General features: G+C 41.9%; 1 protein-coding gene across 1 annotated transcript in view; it reads right to left on the bottom strand.

Moving 5' to 3' along the window:
* Nucleotides 1–7869: 7869 nt before the first annotated feature.
* The window catches only part of GLE1 (GLE1 RNA export mediator), a 30257-nt gene continuing 18366 nt past the window's right edge, over nucleotides 7870–19760 (bottom strand). The window contains exons 13-16 of the mRNA XM_075185127.1: nucleotides 19093–19197; nucleotides 14787–14869; nucleotides 8806–8869; nucleotides 7870–8725 (exon numbers count right to left, since the gene is read on the bottom strand). Of these exons, the coding sequence (XP_075041228.1) occupies nucleotides 8657–8725; nucleotides 8806–8869; nucleotides 14787–14869; nucleotides 19093–19197 (321 nt within the window). The 3' untranslated portion in view covers nucleotides 7870–8656. The remainder of the gene's footprint in view (nucleotides 8726–8805; nucleotides 8870–14786; nucleotides 14870–19092; nucleotides 19198–19760) is intronic.

The raw sequence follows: 19760 nt of genomic DNA, 5'->3' as shown, positions 1-19760 counted from the left end.
AGTGCGGCTCCTGCACGGAGGGAATGGATGTATAGGGAGGAAAAGGCGTGTTTGCAGCCAAATAATGGCGCCTGAGCCGATTCTGCTACAAGGGCAATAACATCAGAGACAAATGATGTTTGCAAAAATATATATAGATTTTTTTTCCATAAATGGTCTGCAAATGTGTGTCTGCAAGAATCTATGACCTGGAAATTTCATCATCACCATTTATTTATATAGCACCTTTAATTCCACAGCACTGTACAGAGAACTCACTCACATCAGTCCCTGTCCAGTTGGCGCTTACAGTCTAAACTCCCTAACACAGACAGACTAGGGTCAATTTGATGGCAGCCAATTAACCTACCAGTATGTTTTTGGAGTGGGAGGAAACCGGAGCACCCGGAGGAAACCCATGTAAACACGGGGAGAACATACAAACTCCACACAGATAAAGGCCATGGTCGGAAATTGAACTCTTGAACCCAGTGCTGTGAGGCAGAAGTGCTAACCACTGAGTCACCGTGTGCGCTGTATTAGGGAAATAGGATTGTCACATAGCAACAGTGAGTTGGTAGGTAGCCTTCACAAAATAGCGCTGGAACAGCCAGAAAACATTCATGTGCACCCTGACTATCCCCTGCACACACTGGCAGAGCCATAACTTAAAATTTTAGCACCTGGGGGCAAGAAAGAACAAATGCCAGAACCCCTAGACCTCAATTTTATCCAAATGAACCTAAAATATTCATAAACTGTGGCCCCCACCCCCCTTCCTCTTCCGCGTTGCACCCTGGACAGTATCCCCTGTCACCCAGCTCTAGTTACTGGCTCTACACACTGGTCCCGATCATCAATAGTGAAAAGATACCAGAAGAGAAAATGGGTAACCACTTCAGCAGGGAAGAACCCAATTGGCACAGTGTCTTGACAGGGCATTTACTGTAATGTAACATGATGACACATAATGCCACAACTATTAAACAGAAAATACAAACAGGTCTAGAGAAATGAATGACAAAGAATCAACAATTTCTGTGAAACATAACAGTGCAACGCTGCAGAATTAGAATACAGTGACGCTGACAATTGTCCTAGAACTCTCCATCCTTGTGGCTCAAGCTGCACTGATGAAGTTGGCCCAACGCCTCTTCTACAAAACATAATAGTAAAACTTGGGCCCAGTAGTTTCCCAGAGGAATTCACAGAACGAACACTAGCTGTAGGGTGGTAGCTCTTGCTAGGGGGTAATCCAATCCCCTTGAACAAAACAAATTTGCAGACCCCTTCTATCATCAAGGTTCTGCCTCTGGTATCTCCTTGGCGTTTTATGAAAGCTACCATGGTCTGGTTGTCCAACAATATTCAATGCAAATGAAAGTGCTGAATTGCTTTCCACACTGTTCATTTCCTAAACATTTACCCGGAGACTTTTCTTGCTTAGTGACCACGTGTCTTGTGCCATTTGTCCCTGAAGTTGGGCTCACCAGCCTGTGACACTGGTATCTGTTGTATCGTCCATTCTGGTTCCAAAGGGACACTCCTCATCTTTAACGTTGGGCTTCACCACCACCTGAGAGTTGTTGATGGCTTTCGATAGGTTGACGACATGATTCACAGAAATTTGATTGCTATCCCACATTATTAAAAGTTCCAACAGGAGATCTTTCATGTGCTATCTTGGCCAAGGGATGATCCCTGTTATAGGAAAACATCCTCAAAAATTAGGAGTCCATTTCTTATTGACATTTGATGAAGAGTCTGCAAAGAGACTTTTGTTCTTTATGGAATTGATCTGGACCCTCAGAAACTTTATTTGTGGTAATGGGATGAAATTACTTTTTGCCCTGTTCACAATCTAATCCAGCCTTGGTTTTATAGAAAGGCTATCACATGAGATGTCCTGTAGTGGACAATGTGCTCTGAACTCCCCACAAGAATTTCATCCAGATAGTATCATATATTAACTTATTGATTTCTCAAGTCTGTCGCCAGGGCAACTAGAACCTTGGTAAAAGTTCTTGGAGGTGTCAGTTTACCTGCCTGAATGACAGGCAGGTAAACTGAAAGTGTTGGCCCAGCACCCAGAACCTGAGGCATTTCGTGTGATGATCTTCAAAAGGCATAATAAAGCAGGCAACCCAAAGGTCTATGGACATGAGAAAATCCCCTTTGCGGAAGGCCAGACAGATTCATTGGAGAGTTTTCATGCAAAAATGTCTGGTATGGACAAGCTTACGGAGCTTCTTCAAATCTAGAGCTGTGGAAAAGGCTCCTCAGGGGTAAATGTATCCAGTTGAGAGTTTTCTGACGAGGAATAGTCTGTGAATCGTTGCCTTCTTGACCTACAGAAACAAGATACATTGCATGAGCCTCTATTAAGGACTGCAGTCTGTTTTGCAAGGTTATTAATTCTCTCATGGTTGATGGAGTCCTAGACCAGACAAGGAACGTCCCCCTGGAATACTAATAAAATGATCTTGTACCCATTTCTTACCATGTCCAACATCCACTGTTAGGTTAGAGTAGGTCCATATTTCTGCATACTGTGAGATTCTGCCCCCTACCGGTGTTAATGGGGACGGATCCCGACAAATGCCACTGTGGAGTCTCACCTCTGAAATGCTGACAAGCAAATGAAGAGTACTTAGGCCTCCTTTCTTGTGGCAAACAGTTAGATTTACTTGCAGAGGTCTTTTTTACGGTTGTCTAATTTGTCTCCGAAGAATACGGAACCCTTTAGACGGGAGATTGACTAGACTGCTTGACTTGGCGTCTGAAGGCGTAGGGTGCAACCAGAGACCTCTCTCCTAGCCACTGCTGAAGAGGTCACTCTCCTTCCTGAAAAAGCAATGGTGTCCAAAGATGCTTCACACAATCACTGCACCTCTCTGCACAACTTCAATGCTTTTCAGCATCTTGACTGTTTGAATAAAGGGTCTTTCTCCGCCATCTAAGTGTCCACAGAGGCCATAGTTATGCCAGATTTCAAAACCGTTCCAGATGAAACATGAAGCTTCTTAAAACACCGCTCAGTCTTCCTATCCATGCGATCTATTATGGAACAGCCATCTTCAATAGGCATAGACGTTCTGAATGACATACTAGCCTCAGGTGCTCCTACTTTTGGGACCAAGCCCCACTTCCCAGCTTCATCACGGGATACGTGGACATCGATAAGTTAGACTGTGTGTCCACCTGTGCCTGTTCTTTATAAATCAGTGCCTTTATCACCTGATGTACAGGAAACATATTACCCTTTCTATTGCGATCTTCAAAAAGGAACTTATGAGTGTCTGTGGCTGTCACACAGAATCAAGCACCCCTAACTTAGGGGCTTACCTAGTGCAGGTGGCCCTTTGGAATTTTGAGTTATGACAGACTCCACTCCGCTACTATCTAGCTCCATTTGTTATTGAATGGATGATGGAGGCAAAACGTTTCCCAAGCCTTTACTGTCCATGGTCTGGTCTGTGCACAGGTTACATAGAATGCTGGTCTACACCGAGATCTGTGATGGAGCAGCTTCAGCCAATCAGAAGCAGGATTACATTTGCAATGCAAAGAGAAGGGAAGCTGCGAGTTCTCCAGCTGAGGTGGTGCAGTAGAGAGATGAATGGCTTTCTATAACGCACTACATCCCTGGTGGTTTTCTTGGGCGGTATACCATTATGAACGTGATGTTAAGAAAGCAATGTGTGGACAAGACCTTGTACAGAGACATCTTTAGACTATGGCTACGCGTATGACATTTATGATTTCCATTTAGTACTCACCAGATCAGTTTAGTTCTGTTAGATGTAGATACTTCTCGAGACAGAACAATTTCTACACAAGACGGATCCACTGCTGGTGATCCATTTTGATAATAAATTCAATACAAGCTAGAGAGCACACATCCAAGGCTTAACAGTAAACAGATACAAAAAGACTACAAATCAATTACAAGAAGTGTTGCCAACTCTGACATTGAAAATAAGCAACTGTAAATTAGAAAAGCTGAACCCCTTCCCAGGAAAAAACAACCCATTTGAATTGAAGGTAGGTAGCCTTCACAAAATAGCGCTGGAATAGCTGTCGTTTTAAGTTGTTTTTCTTGTTAAAGGACATCACAGAGACAAGAGACAGAAAATATAAAACAGTTTATTTGAAATAAAAACAAAAAATTGGCAATATAAAATCAGGCAGCACATTTACAATATAAAGTAAAGGAACCCTATCACAACACAGAACTCTGAACTTGCAATTTTAAATAGAACCAAATTAAAATCAAATTATTTCTGTATTAAAATAATGCAGCAATTTAAAAATAGTTTATAAAATGCATAGATATATGAAGATGCAGAGAAATGAATGACTATTTCCTCCATATTTGCCTTAGTACATAGACCATTATATATTAAGTGCCTTCATTTGTGTATTAGTTACAAACCACTTCTAAATTATTATTATTTTTAAATATTCATGTTTTTCAAGAAAGAGAACATAATGTACAGGTCTGATGAAAGGGCGGTTGGGAACAATCTTGATGATCTAGGTAAGCAAACTAAGATCTGTAAAATGTTTGTACATTATCTCTGATCAATAATTTATTCCAAATATAGTTTATAAATTTAGAATGAAGATGTGCTGCTATACTACAGTACCAGACAATTGAGAACTTGGCACAGTGTATACATTTTGTACTGAGCGCATCTGAAATACACTTCTACCTAATGATTATCGATTCACTGCAATGGAATTCTAAAACTAGGGACAGTAAAAGTTCCCTCTTTCTAGACAATCAAGTATTTTACTGTTTTTTTTCCCCCACTGATTTAGGTTGGGTACACACTACAGGTTTTTCACCTGATTACTGGGCCAATCACACGATAAACAACAGTTCGGCCCGATATCGCTTTAGTGTGTGCACTCCAGTGATAAACGATTATCGTTCCAAAGCACATTGTATCGTTGGATTTTTATAAACTGATAAAAAAAAATCTTGTTGAACGATGTTGTTCTAATTCTGCAGTGTGTATGTACGCACCAGCTCTTCAGAGTTTACAGAGTCCCAATATTTTCAGCTGATTGTTATGACAGATGAAGAGCACAGAAGGTAAATCTTGTACAACGTCTATAGTGTGTACACAGGAATCGGCATGCTGATCGGCATTTTGTCGTTGGTAAAACCGTTATCGCAGAAATTTTCTGTAGTATGTAGCCAGCCTTACTTACCTTCAGAGCACCTGAAAATTTAACGCCATGGTTACTATCCACGGTTGATGTTAACGTTACATCACCACTCATTCCGTATTCTGCTTTCGGCTTTTCCTACATGCATTATTTCCCATTTCATGTATTAAAAATGAAAAAAAAAACACATTGAAAATGATACCATTTCCCTACTATTAATGCCTGACCCACAGGTTTATTAGCTATATATTTCCCTACAAGTTAACCCGTGCATGATACTCATGCAGTCTAGTCAAATCAAGCTACTTAAGGTGTTAAAAAGGTTCTTGACATGCATTTGGGGCTAGGCCAGGCCTCCTCAGGGGAAGAGCGTTACTTCCCGACGCAAGCGCCCTTTTTTAACGTGGTTTTGTCCACATGTCACCACCTCATTATTTTTCTCCATCACCTCATCCTTCATCTTCATCGCCACATCCTTCATCAAGCTACTTAAGGTGTTAAAAACTCCCCACTGTCACCCCCGGCAACCACCAACCACTCCCAACTGTCACTTCTCCTTCAAGAAATATATAGGTCAGTGTATAACTCTGCCCAGCAGGTGGCGCTGCAGCTTGTTTTTTTTTCCCCCAAACGCGCCACTAGGCATTTATATAGTAGATTGACTGTGTGTATATAGTGGAAGTACATTTTCCAATTTCTTATCACCTGGTTATATACCAGAGAGTAGTAATTGGTGAAACAAGTTTGGTTAATGACACTAATCAGAGTTATTTTATTTTAATACTCAGATGTACTCTGATGGACTTATCTACTTTTAATTTTGAGAGATCCTTTAACACTTCTAGGGTAAATATATTTGCATTTACAGTAAATATATAATTGTACATTACAGTAGTGTATACATTTCCTTCTAATACAGAGACTTCTGAATTTTTAACATTAAATACAGAAGAAAAATAATTCAGTTACCTTCAACATATCCTCCTATTCTATGCCTCGAATACATCTAAAAAATGTTTTGACATCAGCTTATACCTACTGCAGTCTGGTTTTCAGTTTGTGCTCTAATAAGTTTTATTGTGCGTTTAGACTCTTTTAGACTAGGTTAATATGTGCTTTTAGGTTTACTTTAGATCAGTCTCTTTCTTAAATGTAGTTTTGCCAAAGCACTTACAAACAACCGCTTTTTAATTAGAGAACCGCATAGCCTAGGAAAAGAGAGAGCTAGGCAATCTGGCACAAAGCTCTGTTCTAAGTACAAACTTGTTTTTTGTAGTTTATTCCATTGTTCCTGCACTCCATCTATCAACTTTCACCATTTCAGAAATTTCCATAAAATGATCTCATTTAACTAATGTCAGCCTTTTTAAAACCTTTGTTATGGTGCAGTTTTACGCATGCCTTGTATAGTTAACCTCACAGAGCCGGTTATGGGACACCAAATTCACTCCTACAAAGACAACCGATACCGCTTCGCAATCTCTTCAAGGTTTATAGTAGGAGATAGACAATGGCTTACATTTCCAGTCCTACGAGACAAAGCAGTAAAGAAACTGAAGAACTTCCTAATTTCTCACCAATAAAATAAATATGAAGTTGTCCTAGAAAGGTCATGGTAGTCACAGGAATCAGAAAGAATTTGCCTTTTTGATCACCGAGCCATGATGTTCCAAACACATCACCTCGAGATCCAAGAGGAGAATCGTTAAGTCAATTGGCTTTCAGAAGGAGCTAATCAAGATTGTGGATCATTGACACCAAAGCCACATTGGTACTGCCGTTGAGGTCTTGACCTTTATGAAGATGTGAAGAGGAGATCATATCCCAGAGGCTAGGTCTAGAAACTGGATATGATTCTCCCTGAAGCAAAACAAAAAGAATCTCCGAGATCCAGGCGATTTGGGATGTGCAAATACTCCCCCAGTCTCAAGGTCTGAATTAGACTTCACCAATTTCATTCCATCTATAGAAGGCATTCGCCATAGAGGCAGACATACTGTTCTGCCTCCTAGGAATGATGACTGATCCAGTTATTACTGTCACTCAGGATGCTAATAGGGGGTTTGTGGGGGGTGCGCACTTAAGCACCGTGACCATCCCTGGTTGGATGTGGGTTCAGCAAGTGGTAGGAACAGCCTCGGAATGTCATACAAGTCACCTATCTTTGATTCATTGTGTTTAACGTAGTGAATATGTGACCCTGAGAATAAACGTTTTCATTTTAAAACAAGAGTAGATAGTAATTCATAAGAGCTACATTATGGTAGCATGCTCTTTAATACAAATCCAAAAGATCCCACACATAGTCCCATAGTATCAATTTAATGCAATCATTTTCATCATAAAATCAGAACACAGATTGTGTGAGCTGACATATCAGACAAAGGAAAGCTTACCACATCTTTATAAATGACAAAGCATTTGAGACACCCCTCCCCTGAGCAAAACGGGCACCTATATGTGCTCTCTACCGATACAGAGAGATGGCTGTAAAGCAATCAGAGGTTTTCAACGTCAATAAAAGAATTGAAGCTGCATAATAAAGATATTGAAATCAAGTACAATATTTTGTCAGATACAGTAAAAGTAGGAGAACCCCCCAAAGTAAGATGTGCAAAAGCAAATGTCCTGATTGTACCACACATCTGAGGTAGGTTATCATTGTAAAGTGCTTTATATAAAAAGGAAAGGGTCAATGACTGCATCCAAATGCATGATCTTGGATATGAGTTTTATGAATCTCTTCTCCTCATACCAATAAAACAGACACAAAAATTTAAGACAATACAACAAAAATCTTGTATTCTCATCTCATTGTACATGGCACATTATAGCTCATCATTATTACTTGGAGGACAGAATTAATGTATGCATGCTAAGATATATACATATATCCATTAATCAAATACTCTATTTACACATTAAACAACTTTTACTGGTATCATGGTGGCGCATAGAATCGGCCAATTAAGGCAAAAAATTTAGGATGAATGGTGAATTGTTTGGTAAGCAAAAAGATTTAAGGTTTTCCAAAACTAAAATACAAATCCATAGTTTTAAAAAAATAATAAAAACAAAACAAGTTCTACGGAGAACAAGAGACACATGAAAGAATTCCCATACTTTGACTAGCATTACAAATGCCCTGTCAGATTTTCAGACCTTTAGGGCACCAATGTCATGCCACACCCACAGTGACATCATATCCCATCACTAGGCCACACCCCCTCAAAAGCCATTCTATTGTTAGCAATTACTCAGAAATAGGATTGCCGATAATACCACTGTCTACTCCCAAAGCCATTCTGTCAAAGTTTTTTTTTTTCTTTCACAAGTTATTTAGGATTCTCTTAGCAAAAAGTCTGACAACGACTTGTGGAACAAAATAAAATGTATTGCAATAAACATTTCATAGCTTAAAGAAAACAAAAATAATGAAATTAAAAAATGACTAATGCAAATACTATATTACAAGGTACAAATGATGCAAACTATGGGGTCAAGTCCTCCAGAATGAAGAATGCAGGTATCCTTTTGGAAGTGGAATCTGTTCTCGTTTGGTGGCGTTCTGTGAGGAATGAAAGAACACGTTTTAACGGTGAACCCTATAAACAAATTGCATAATCCGCTATACAATGTGTTACTTGCCTCTAGGAACTGTTTGAGCCGTGTCGCCGACCCCATTTCACTGGACGTGGTAATCCTCGCAATTCTAGGAAAGAAAAAAACACATGAACATATAGATGAAGAGTAAGAATTTACAGAGATACAAAGACCGTTTAACAACTAGATCATACTAGTTCCCAAAGCAACATTTGCAAAGGCCCTGGTTGTTGTATATAGTGTTGCAGGCCAGCATACATTATATGGCGGCATCTGAGATGGGCCCCAACAATAGCCACACACCCTTAAACTTTGGTATCAATGGTGCTTGATCTGTGCTACATTTCCAATAAATCCTGTAACTGCTCGTAAAGTGTTATGGTCTCCTTCCTTCTGGCAAAAACTCTCCATCAAACCCTATCACAGAAGGGATTATTTTCATGGTGTGAATTAGCTCTGTCCCCCCCAAAGTCTTCAGTCCCAAGGTCATAACCATAACGGTACCGGCACAGTATGGACTCCATCTTCCATGGTCACCTACAGTGCTCAGAACATGACCAACTAAGATTGAGTGGAGGAAGGAGAACAAGGGAAGAGGGCCCTGCCCATGAGAAGTCTTCTCTTCCTTTTCTATTCCACGCCTTGCTTACCCAAGTTCATGCCACTACCTGTGTCGAGTGGGCACCAAGGATCTCTGGCACCTTATGCCCACTACTCTTGTATGCCCATTTAATACCTTCTCTGATCCATTTGGAGATTGTCTGTTTAGAAAGAGCAGAACCTCTTCTAGGGAAAGCCAAAGCACGAAGAGCAGTTCTGTGTTTGTGAGTCCTTCTGGCCTGGACAGATATTTGTAGATGGTTCTTACTACATCCACTGAATATAATTTCTTTCATGGTCTTCTTCTGGATGGACCAAACAGATGGCAGTATAAGTTCCTGGTTAATGTGAAGCAGAGTTAATCCAGAATTTCTACCTAAGGTAGTGTCTAAGCACAACCTTATCCATATTAACCTTGAGAAAAGGCACCTTGCAGCACACCATGTGCAACACACCTAATCTGCCCGGAGCAGGCGTAATTGCTATCAGGAAAACCACCTTTGTCGTCATCCATCTCAAAGAAACATTTTGCTCCGTGTATTTACTATTGAATTAAAACACCATGAAGGGTCTGATGGAGCGACGAATCCTCTACACTGCTTGTGCGAATCAAATCTTGTGAGGTTCACTTGTTATCCAAGAATATACTGCAGACACTCGCACCTTAAGTGTAGATGCGGCAATGGAGGAAGTCAAGGATCTGTGGAATGGTAACTGCTGCTGGGACGATCCTAGAGCCAACACCAACCAAACGTTTTCTAAACCCTGTAATAGATTATCTGAAGAATTCATCTTTCTTGCTTGTAACAGAGTATTTATTATCTGCTTTGATATTCCCTTCCTCCTGAGTCCTCAATCTCCATACTATCATAGCCACCGTCTCTGGAACTGTATGAAAGACTGGGCCTTGGCGTAGATCTGGCTGAAGGCAGAGGCCAAGGCTTTTCCACGAGGGTCTTCCAGGCTACTGGAAACCACGGACATTGAGGCCAGAATGGAAGAATTGCTATTATTCTGCCCTTTCTTTTCGTTGTTTCTTAGCACGCAAGTGATAGGTGGAAACGGAGGGAAAATAAATACCCATGTGGAATGTCCCTCTGATTCTGGGTCTCTGTGGTGAGCAAAAAGTCTGGGAACTTTTGCATTTCTCTTTGTTGCCATGATGTCCACATGAGAAAGGCTGTACCTTCCTATCAATGGTTGTAACACTTCCTGATGAAGGCAACACTCTCCTGAGTAAATCTGTTTTCTGTTGAGGTAATTTGCGAACACATTCGGTTTTCCTGCTATATGTAACAGAGAGAGACTTCAGGCTTCTCTAAGCCCAGGACACGATCGTTGCTTCTTCCACCATCAAGGTATGGCTTCTGGTACGTCTGTGCCGGTTTATGAAGGCGACCATTGTTCTGCGGACTGAGGATATTCGGAGATGCTTCCCTCTTCAATAAGGATAAAAATGTTGAACTACTTTCCATACTGCTGTCATTTGCAAGAAATTTACGTGAAGACTTCTCTCGTTTTGTGACCTTTCTTTGCACTACTTGTCCCTGAAGGTGAGCTCTCCAGCCTGAGGTACGGGCATCTATTGCAAGTATTAGCCACACTGGCTCCAAAGTGACAACTCTTTTGTCTCTAACTTGGACCTTAGCTACCAGTTAAGAGACTGTCTGGTGGTCTTTGACAGGGTGATGGCAAGATTTAGAGAAGTCTTTCTGTAAACTCATCTTCCTAAAAGTTCTAACTGAAAACCTCACATGTGCCATCTTGCCCACAGGATGACTCCTATGGTGAATTAAAACATCCCCAACAACCAAAGCTTATTCCTTATTGACTCCTGATGCAGAGTGTGAAGTTGACGTGCTAGGGACTGGATCTTGACAACATTCCTGTAATGACACTTTGCTCTGCATGGTGTCTATCTGAACCCCTAGGAACTGTATGTTGTGATGGCTGGCTTGTGAACAAGGAAAAGGTCATGTTGATCTAGAAACTTATCACTTGAGCAGTCTTGGAACGGACACAGAGTTCTGGATCTCCACCCACAAGAATGTTGTCCAGATAAGGCCATATATTAATTTCTTGTTCCCTGAATTCTGCCGCGTGAATAGCAGCTTGGTAAATGCCGCCAGTCCGAAGAGCAGGCCAGAGATCTGAAAGTGATGGCCCAGGATGAAGTATCTGAGAAACATTCTGTTATGAATCGCCTCAGGAAAATAGGCATCCTGAGGCTCTGTGGATGTGAGAAAGTCGCCTTTGCCTTTGGGCATGAGGATGGAATTCACAGACTCCATGTGGACAAACTTGTTGAACCTCATCAAATCCAGGAATGTGTGAAAGACCCTTGACGACTTTCTGACAAGGAAGAGCCTTTGTCTTCTTGTCCTGTAGGACCAGGAGAAATTGCATGTAGACCATTTTGTAAGGCTATCAATTCTGCAACAGTTGATGAAGCTCTGGTCTGAACATAAAAAAAAAAAAGCTCCCCTTGGGATACTGATGAAACTATCTCATACCCATTTGTTTTACAATGTCCAACACCCACTGATCTGTGAAAGAGTCAGCCCATATGTCTGCATACTGTGTGATTTTACCCCCTACTGGTGTAAAGGGGGCCTGTACTGGTAATAGTAATTGCAGAGCTTTCTGATTTGACCTTCCATAAAAAATTTTAGAAATGAACTTAAGTGGATTCCTGCTGTAAACATTACAAGGGTCATCTATAATGACTATCAATGCATCCATAGCAGAATTATAACTGTGGTTGCTGCTTGAGAAAACTTGGCTTCACCATGGCTATGGGTTTAGAGAGTTTAGTTTCAGACTTCTTCGCTATCCTACGGCCAGCCCATGATCTTACACACTCTCGTGGACAGGACTAACAGAGATAGTAGCACTCAGCCGGACCTGGATGAGCAACTCTGCAATGTATTGCTCAATCTTCATTATTGGGGAAGTGGCTAGAGACGCACGGGAACTTTAAATTGTAAATAATATCACACCACAGGTATTTGCAGATAGATCTACGATCGTGCTGAGCAATCAACATTTTTGACTCCCAAAAGGTGAAATATTACTAAGAGGATCAGTTTATGGTGTTGAAAAACAGCTCCATTCTCTTTCTGTGTGATGTCTGAAACTTCGTAATTCTTGATTCAGCTATTTGTCCAATATAAAGCTGGCTCCTCTGAGCAAGGTTAACCAGTCCCCACCACAAAAGTGTTTTCACCCATATCCAATATGGTTTTCTGGACTTTACTTGTCCAATTTTGGATCTGGCTGTTGGGACACAGGGTTTGATACTTTCACCTTGCCAGGATCTCCACAGTCAAATATATTTTCCGAACTCTAAATGACCAATAGTGTTCACCCAAGCCTAACATTTGTAAAGTAACTCCCATAAATATACTTTATGAATATACTTGTATTCTTACTTTATCTCCCATACAGGTCTCATCTACGCTGATCTTGCAGGTTCAGCTACTTACTAATCTTCTACTCTAGCACAGCCCCTCTGGAACTTCCTATGGAGCTTGTAGAGTCTCTGGGATCCTGCTTCTCCTATCACCTATGCTGTAACTGTTTATATACCACAGGAATCCGGGAAACATTGCAGCCGATGAGCCTCAAAACATTATGAAGGTCACAGTCAGTTGGAGGACTTTAGGGGGAGACTTCAATAACATTTTGGATTATTACCTTGACAAGTTTTGAGATTTTCCAAGGTATAAACACTTGATAACTTTCCAATGACAAAAAATTATCTTTAGAGAATGCTTGGCATTGTCTTCACCCTATGGATATGGATTATCCAGTTATGTTATTTATTGGTCTGTTCGTTTTCCTGTGGAGGTTACTTTCAGGACTGGGACAAGGTGAAAGGTAGAAGCTCTTAGATGCTTAATACTAGGATGTGATCCCTTGGGGAAGCCTTGCATTCATACGTCAATTTATGCTCTTCACAATGTCACCAATTATCTGTGCCACCAAAGTGACAATCGAGGGTCTATTAATTTAATTGGCGTCAGAGTCTCCTTTGGTATAAGCAGAGTTACAAGTTCGCCAATGAACCCCAAACATTAAGCTAGGGACTTGAATGCCATCCGCAACAATCTATTCAACAAAACAAGTGCTGCGATGGTGCTATAACCAAAACAGCCCACCAAGATTCTAGAACAGTTGTAAAAACTTTACTTATCCCTGGGGGTTAAAACGCCCATGGAGTATTTTCAAGGCGCTAACCTGCATACTTTTTGAAAAGTTAAAAATCCACATGACCATCAAGCAGAAAAGAGGAATAAAGCCCCAGGTCCAGAAGGTTATTCCAATAATTATTACAAGGTTGCCATACAAATGGTCCCACGTAGACTGAGATACCAACTTCAATGCTCTAAGAAAACATTGTAGATAATCCTCCTGAACACAAGTACAAATACCAGACCCAGTGGGAGTGGGAAGACCTCCGGAAAACATCTACAGCTCAGAAGGCATTTGGAAGGCTGCCTTTAAGAGCTCTATATGGGTCACTGGCCAGCAGAGAGCTCTCAAGATTATCTACCGTTCGTATTACACTTCAGAACATGTCTCTCCAAAATGTGCCGCAAATCGGTGGATGTTAACAGTTTCTATAGTTGTCAAGCTGTTGCCTATTTTATCCATATCCTATATCATCAGTAGCAGTAAGACTCCGAAAGGATGCAGCATCTTTCTGATGTCTGGTTTTCCATAGAGAAGTTACACATGACTGGCTTACATACTTGGCTTGTCATCGCCCTGCTCCTCTCATGTCTGAAATGCTTCTGTTATTCCAAGTACTTCTAGTTGCCTAGACAGCATTATCTTCTGCTTGGAAAAATAAAAAAAATCTGCCCTAAATAAAATGTTTATTCCCAAAATTTGTATGATTTACCACATGGAAGATCTCACACACCAAATCAAGGACCCAGGACCTCACTAGATCTGAGCAAGCTCAGCCTGTTTCATCAGTGTTCCATTCTTCAGATGCATCTTCTGACTTTCCTCCTATCCCTTCCTGTGACTCCTCTCTCCCCTTCACTCTGCTCCTCTCCTTGCAGAAGTGACTATCATGACTTACAGGGTGTGCAATTTTTTTATAATTTTGATTACTGCATATTCCTCAATTAACTTTGGAACCTGCATTCAGTTATGTTGTCAAATGACTTCATGAGTCAGCTTGGAGCAATAAACTAAGACATTGTATGCAGTGTTTTCTGAACATAATCTCTCCCATGTGACAGAGGAGGAATGTCCGATACTCATTTTAAAATGTCACCATGGAAATATCTGAACACTAGCAAAGCCCCAGTATTACTCTGCATAGAAACGCAGAAGATGCACGCAATTATTATAAGAAGTTTATAACCAGATACTATAGAGTACATGAATAACAGCATTTTCTGCAATAATACCTTGGGAAATACTCATCCTTGATCAATAAGAGCAGCTTCCGGAACTGGTTCTGGTATTGTTGCATCAAAGCATTGCCACACACCTGTAAAACAAAAGTAGACCATATTTACAGAAGCACAGGACCCGAATTCATTGGTGGGAGATAAATAAAAATAAATAAAATGTACATATCCATAGCAACCTGCCAGACGTTTGCTTTCATTTTCTAAACTGTAGTAGACAAATGAAACTTGAGCGGTTGCTATTGGGTAAAGCACTCTGCTCGGTTGCATGTGCTCTTTATATAAAATAGCCAACATTCTATAATGTTTCATCAAAGAATAAAACTTGAATTTTTGTAGTTCTGGGAAATCTCTCTGAATCCAACGGGGGACACTGGAGATGCCGGAGTAGAGACTGCAGTGTCTAGAGCATTGGGCATCAAGTAGCAATAGTCTAATGATGCCCAACACTTTCAAATTTCCCTGTAAAACTGAAGCTCCTCCTCTTCTATACTTCATTGGCTGCTTCCTAACATCAGAACTTTTCTTTAAAAAAAAAAAAAAAAAAAGAACAAGGAGTACCGAAGAGGGAGAGGAGTCCAGAATCCCCCACACTCAGAAAATAATTTAACGCAAGTACAAAAAAACCCCAAAAACTAAATAAAAAAAACACACACACACACACACACACACACACACACACACACACACACACACACACACACACACAATAACCCAGTTTCTCTTTCATCCATGGGGACACTGGAGTTGCTGGGGTCGTCCTAAAGTTGTCCCTAAGGGAGGGTACGCATCTTTGGACGCAAAATTATTAAATCTGTAGAACTTTACCACCCAAGAGGCACCAACCTAGTGGAATGCACTCTCACATTTTCAGGGACAAGATGCCCAGCACCAATGTAAGCCTGGAAAATTACTGAAGTAATACACCTAGCAATGATATTTTAAAGAGGGTTAAAAAGAGGATTTTTATACTTACGATAAATTTGTTTCTCTTTCATCCTATCTGGGGGACACTGCTACCATGGGGACGTTCTAAAGCGTAGGGAGGAACCGCTTTGACCGCCTGGCCCTTCGAGCACTACAGCCAAACTTGGCGTCCGTAGACACAAAGACATGGGATTGATAGAATTTTGTGAAAGTATGGATTGAGGACCAGGTGGCTGCTCTGCAAAGCTGGTTCGCTGAGGCCCCATTTCTCGCTGCCCAAGACACCCCCACCGAACGGGTAGAATGGGCAGCAAGTCGGCCTGGCACAGGTCAGTTAGCACTGACGTAAGCCTGCCTAATGGTTGCCGTAATCCATCATGCAATGGATTGTTTCGAGGCTGGCCATCCTTGTTTATGTGAATCAAAAAGGATAAATAACGAATCTGTGCGCTGAATGTGGGAGGTCCTCCTCACAAATTCAGAGAGCCCTGACCGCATCCAAACACTCCATCGAATTTTGTCCGGAAGACAATGATCCCCCTTAAACACTGGAACCCCAATTTGTTTTTTCCTCAAGGACAGAGCAGTTCTACAGACAGTTCTACTTGTCTGTAGAACTGCTCTGTCCTTGTGAAAAAACAAATATGGCTCACAACAAGAAAGGAATCCTAACTCTGACACTCTGCAAGCCGATGCAATCGCCAGAAGGAATGCTAATTTCCATGTTAAGAAACTTAGATCAGCTGAATGCAACGGTTCAAAAGGAGGCCCCTTAAGCATATCAAGTACAAAGTTGAGATCCCATGGTGCCATAGGCGGGACATAAGGAGCTTGGATATGCAAGACTCCCTGCAGAAACATCCTAATATCCGACATGTCCACCAATCAAAGGTGAAAGAAAACCGAAAGGGCTGATATGTGTACTTTTAAAGAGCCCAAACGGACACCTGCATCCAGGCCATCCTGGAGGAATGCCAGGAAACTGGGTAGACGAAAGGACGATGTATGGCAGGGTCGATTCTCACACTATCTGATATAAGTGTGCCAGATGTGGTGGTAGATACAAGCCGAAACTAGCTTACAAGCTCGCAAGAGCGTGTTCACGACTCTAAGAGAGAATACTCTAGACCGCCAAAGGCTGGCTTTCAACAGCCATGCCGTTAAAGTTAGCCGAGGCAAGTCCTGATGTCGGAATGGACCCTGGAGAAGGTCATCTCGCAGTGGTAGATGTACCCCTTGACCTACTGCCATTGAGATAATGTCTGCATACCATACTCTCCGTGGCCAGGCGGGAGCCACCAGTATCACTGGGAGTCCCCCTTGTCTTACTCGTCTGAGAACTCAGTGAATCATTGGTATAGGGAGGAGGGGTGGGACAGATATCCGAACCGGAAGTCCCAGGGCATTGTCATGATGTCAACTGCTACCACCAAGGGGTCCCTTGTCCTTGCGAAGAATCTTGGGACCTTCCTGTTGTGCCTCGACGCCCTGAGGTCTAGGTCAGAGAGACCTAATCTCAGGATCAGCTACTGGAAGACCTCCAGATGGCATTACCGCATGACGGCTTAGATAATCAATTTCCCAGTTCTGGATGCCTGGGATAAACACTGCTGAGATTGAGGGAACATTTTGTTCCCTCCAGGCAAAATTCTGTGCGGCCATTGCTCCTGCCCTTCTGGTTCCGCCCTGTCTGTTGACATAAGCCACTGCTGTGATATTGACGGATTGCAACCTGACCAGAAATCTCCGAAGCATGGTCTGGGCGCCCAGAAGAGCCATTAGCATGGCCTTCAACTTCGGAATGATGATAGACAGGGAAGATTCCCGAGTCGAGCAAAGGCCTTGAAGTCGTGAGGGGCCACAGCCCCCCACCCCCTCAAGCTGGCGTCTGTGGTCACTATGATCCAGGATCATGGGGCAAACGACCTGCCCACCGCCAGGTGATCCTGGACTAGCCACGACTAAAGAGACACCCTCGCTTTGGAAGACAAGCGGATCTTCTGGAGTTCCAACTGCAGATGGGAACCTGACTACTTTGTTAAGAGGTACCACTGGAAGCAGCGGGAATGGAACCAACTGTAAGGAATTGTCTAGAAGGTAGACTCCATCTTCCCTAGGAGACGCATGCATAAGTAAATAGTTGGACTGGGAGTGGCCAGAACCTGTGTAGTTACTTCCTGCAACGACCCGGCCTTGTCCTCTGGGAGAAACAACTTTTGTTCTCTGGGGCTCATCATGGACACCAGGAAGGTCATCTGCTGGCAGGGAATCAATGGTGATTTGTGCAGGTTTATTATAAGGATGTGCACCGGCCACTTTTGGTGTTTTGGATTCGGATTTGCTTGAGGTTTTGGGTACGGATTTGTTTCGCAAAACACCTGACGAAAGGTTTTGGTTCGGATTTAAGGTTTTGGATTCGGATTTATTTTGAAAAAAACATAAAAAGTGCTAAAAACCAGTTTTGTGTTTCTTTTTTTCACTCCTACGCTATTATTAACCTCAATAACATTCAATAACAATCATTTCCACAAATTTCCAGTCTATTCTGAACACCTCACAATATTGTTTTTAGGCCAAAAGGTTGCACCGAGGTAGCTTGAGCACATAATGCCAAAAAAAGAGGTACAAGATGGAATTGAACCTCTAGATGTGGGGCAAGGGGGAGCAAGTCTGAGTCCTGCAGTCCCTCGGTCAACTGTTTGGCCCATGCTTCCATCGCTCTAGCAACCCACGCCGATGAGAACATGGGTCTGAAAGAGGTGCCTGCCGCTACATAGATTGATTTTAAATGACCCTCAACCTTGCGGTCAGTACTGTTCCTGGCACCGAAAGTGTAGTGTGACGAGCTAAGCGAGCTACCGGAGTGTCAACCTTTGGGATCTGTTCCCAGTGGGCCAGATCCTCTTCCTTTAACGGGTAGAGGGTAAAGAATCTCCTTGGAATAGAAAACTTCCGGTCCAGCTGCTTCTGCGATGTCTATTAATTCCACTGATTAAAGAATAAATAAAAGTAAAAAGCTATGCTAGCAAATAAAGTAAGCCTAACTCCCTTGGGCACTTAAACTAAACTGAGGAGCTATAGGGGGTTGCAGAGGGGAGGGGTCTGTCAGCATTTATACATTAAACAAATTAACTAGTTAAGTGCCAACTCCATGCTCCCTTCATACAACCCATTGTAGCAGTGTTCCCCAGACAGAATTTCTCTTTCATCCCATCTATTAATTTGTTAACGTCCACACTGCCCTATCCATCTGCACTTATTTAAAACACATTTTGGTTTTATTTTATACTCAAGACATCCCCATTACCACACACAAAACCCCATTATAACTGGCATACATTAAAGCATAGTTTATCTTCGTAACACTGCCACCTACTTCCAGGAAATCATAAAGCAGAGTAGCTGTGACGTCCGCCAGCGGCTCTATGTTTAACATCTGTGCAAGCCAACGCCAACCATGATTAAGGCCATGAGGGTGAGCCTAGGAGTAAAGACGACAGTTAGTTGCACAATAGATCATCTGTCCACTCACTGGCTGATCTGGTCGTTTGGTTTAAATGCAGAACAGCAAAGTTCTCTGTTCAACTTCAACAATCAAAACAGATAAGAGCGATTGCGATGAACCGATAACGGCACAGACAGACAATGCTCATCTTTTAACCACATTTTCTGCAAGATAACCTGGATTTTATAATTCGTTTTGCTTCAGTCTGAGGCCATTTATTCCAAAAAGTGACCAAATTGTCTGTCTTAATTGGTGTGCATATATCATCATCATCATCATCATGTATTTATATAGCGCCACTAATTCTGCAGCACTGCATATAAAAGCTTTACTCACTTGTTTTAAATACAACTTAAGTGACGACTGCTCATGGCAGATCAAACTCCTATAGAACTAATAAAGTTGTGGGTGGCCAAATAACTAATTTGACATAAGTCAGATTTATCAGATGTGTCTGTAGACACTCAAGTCACACAGTGGCTTAGTGGTTAGCACTTCTGCTTCACAGCGCTGGGGTCATGAGTTCAATTCCCGACCAA

This window comes from Mixophyes fleayi, chromosome 9 (genome assembly GCF_038048845.1).
Source record: "Mixophyes fleayi isolate aMixFle1 chromosome 9, aMixFle1.hap1, whole genome shotgun sequence".
Lineage (NCBI taxonomy): Eukaryota > Metazoa > Chordata > Amphibia > Anura > Limnodynastidae > Mixophyes > Mixophyes fleayi.
Note: the sequence above shows the minus strand (reverse complement) of the source record. Positions and strands in the feature narration are given on the sequence as shown.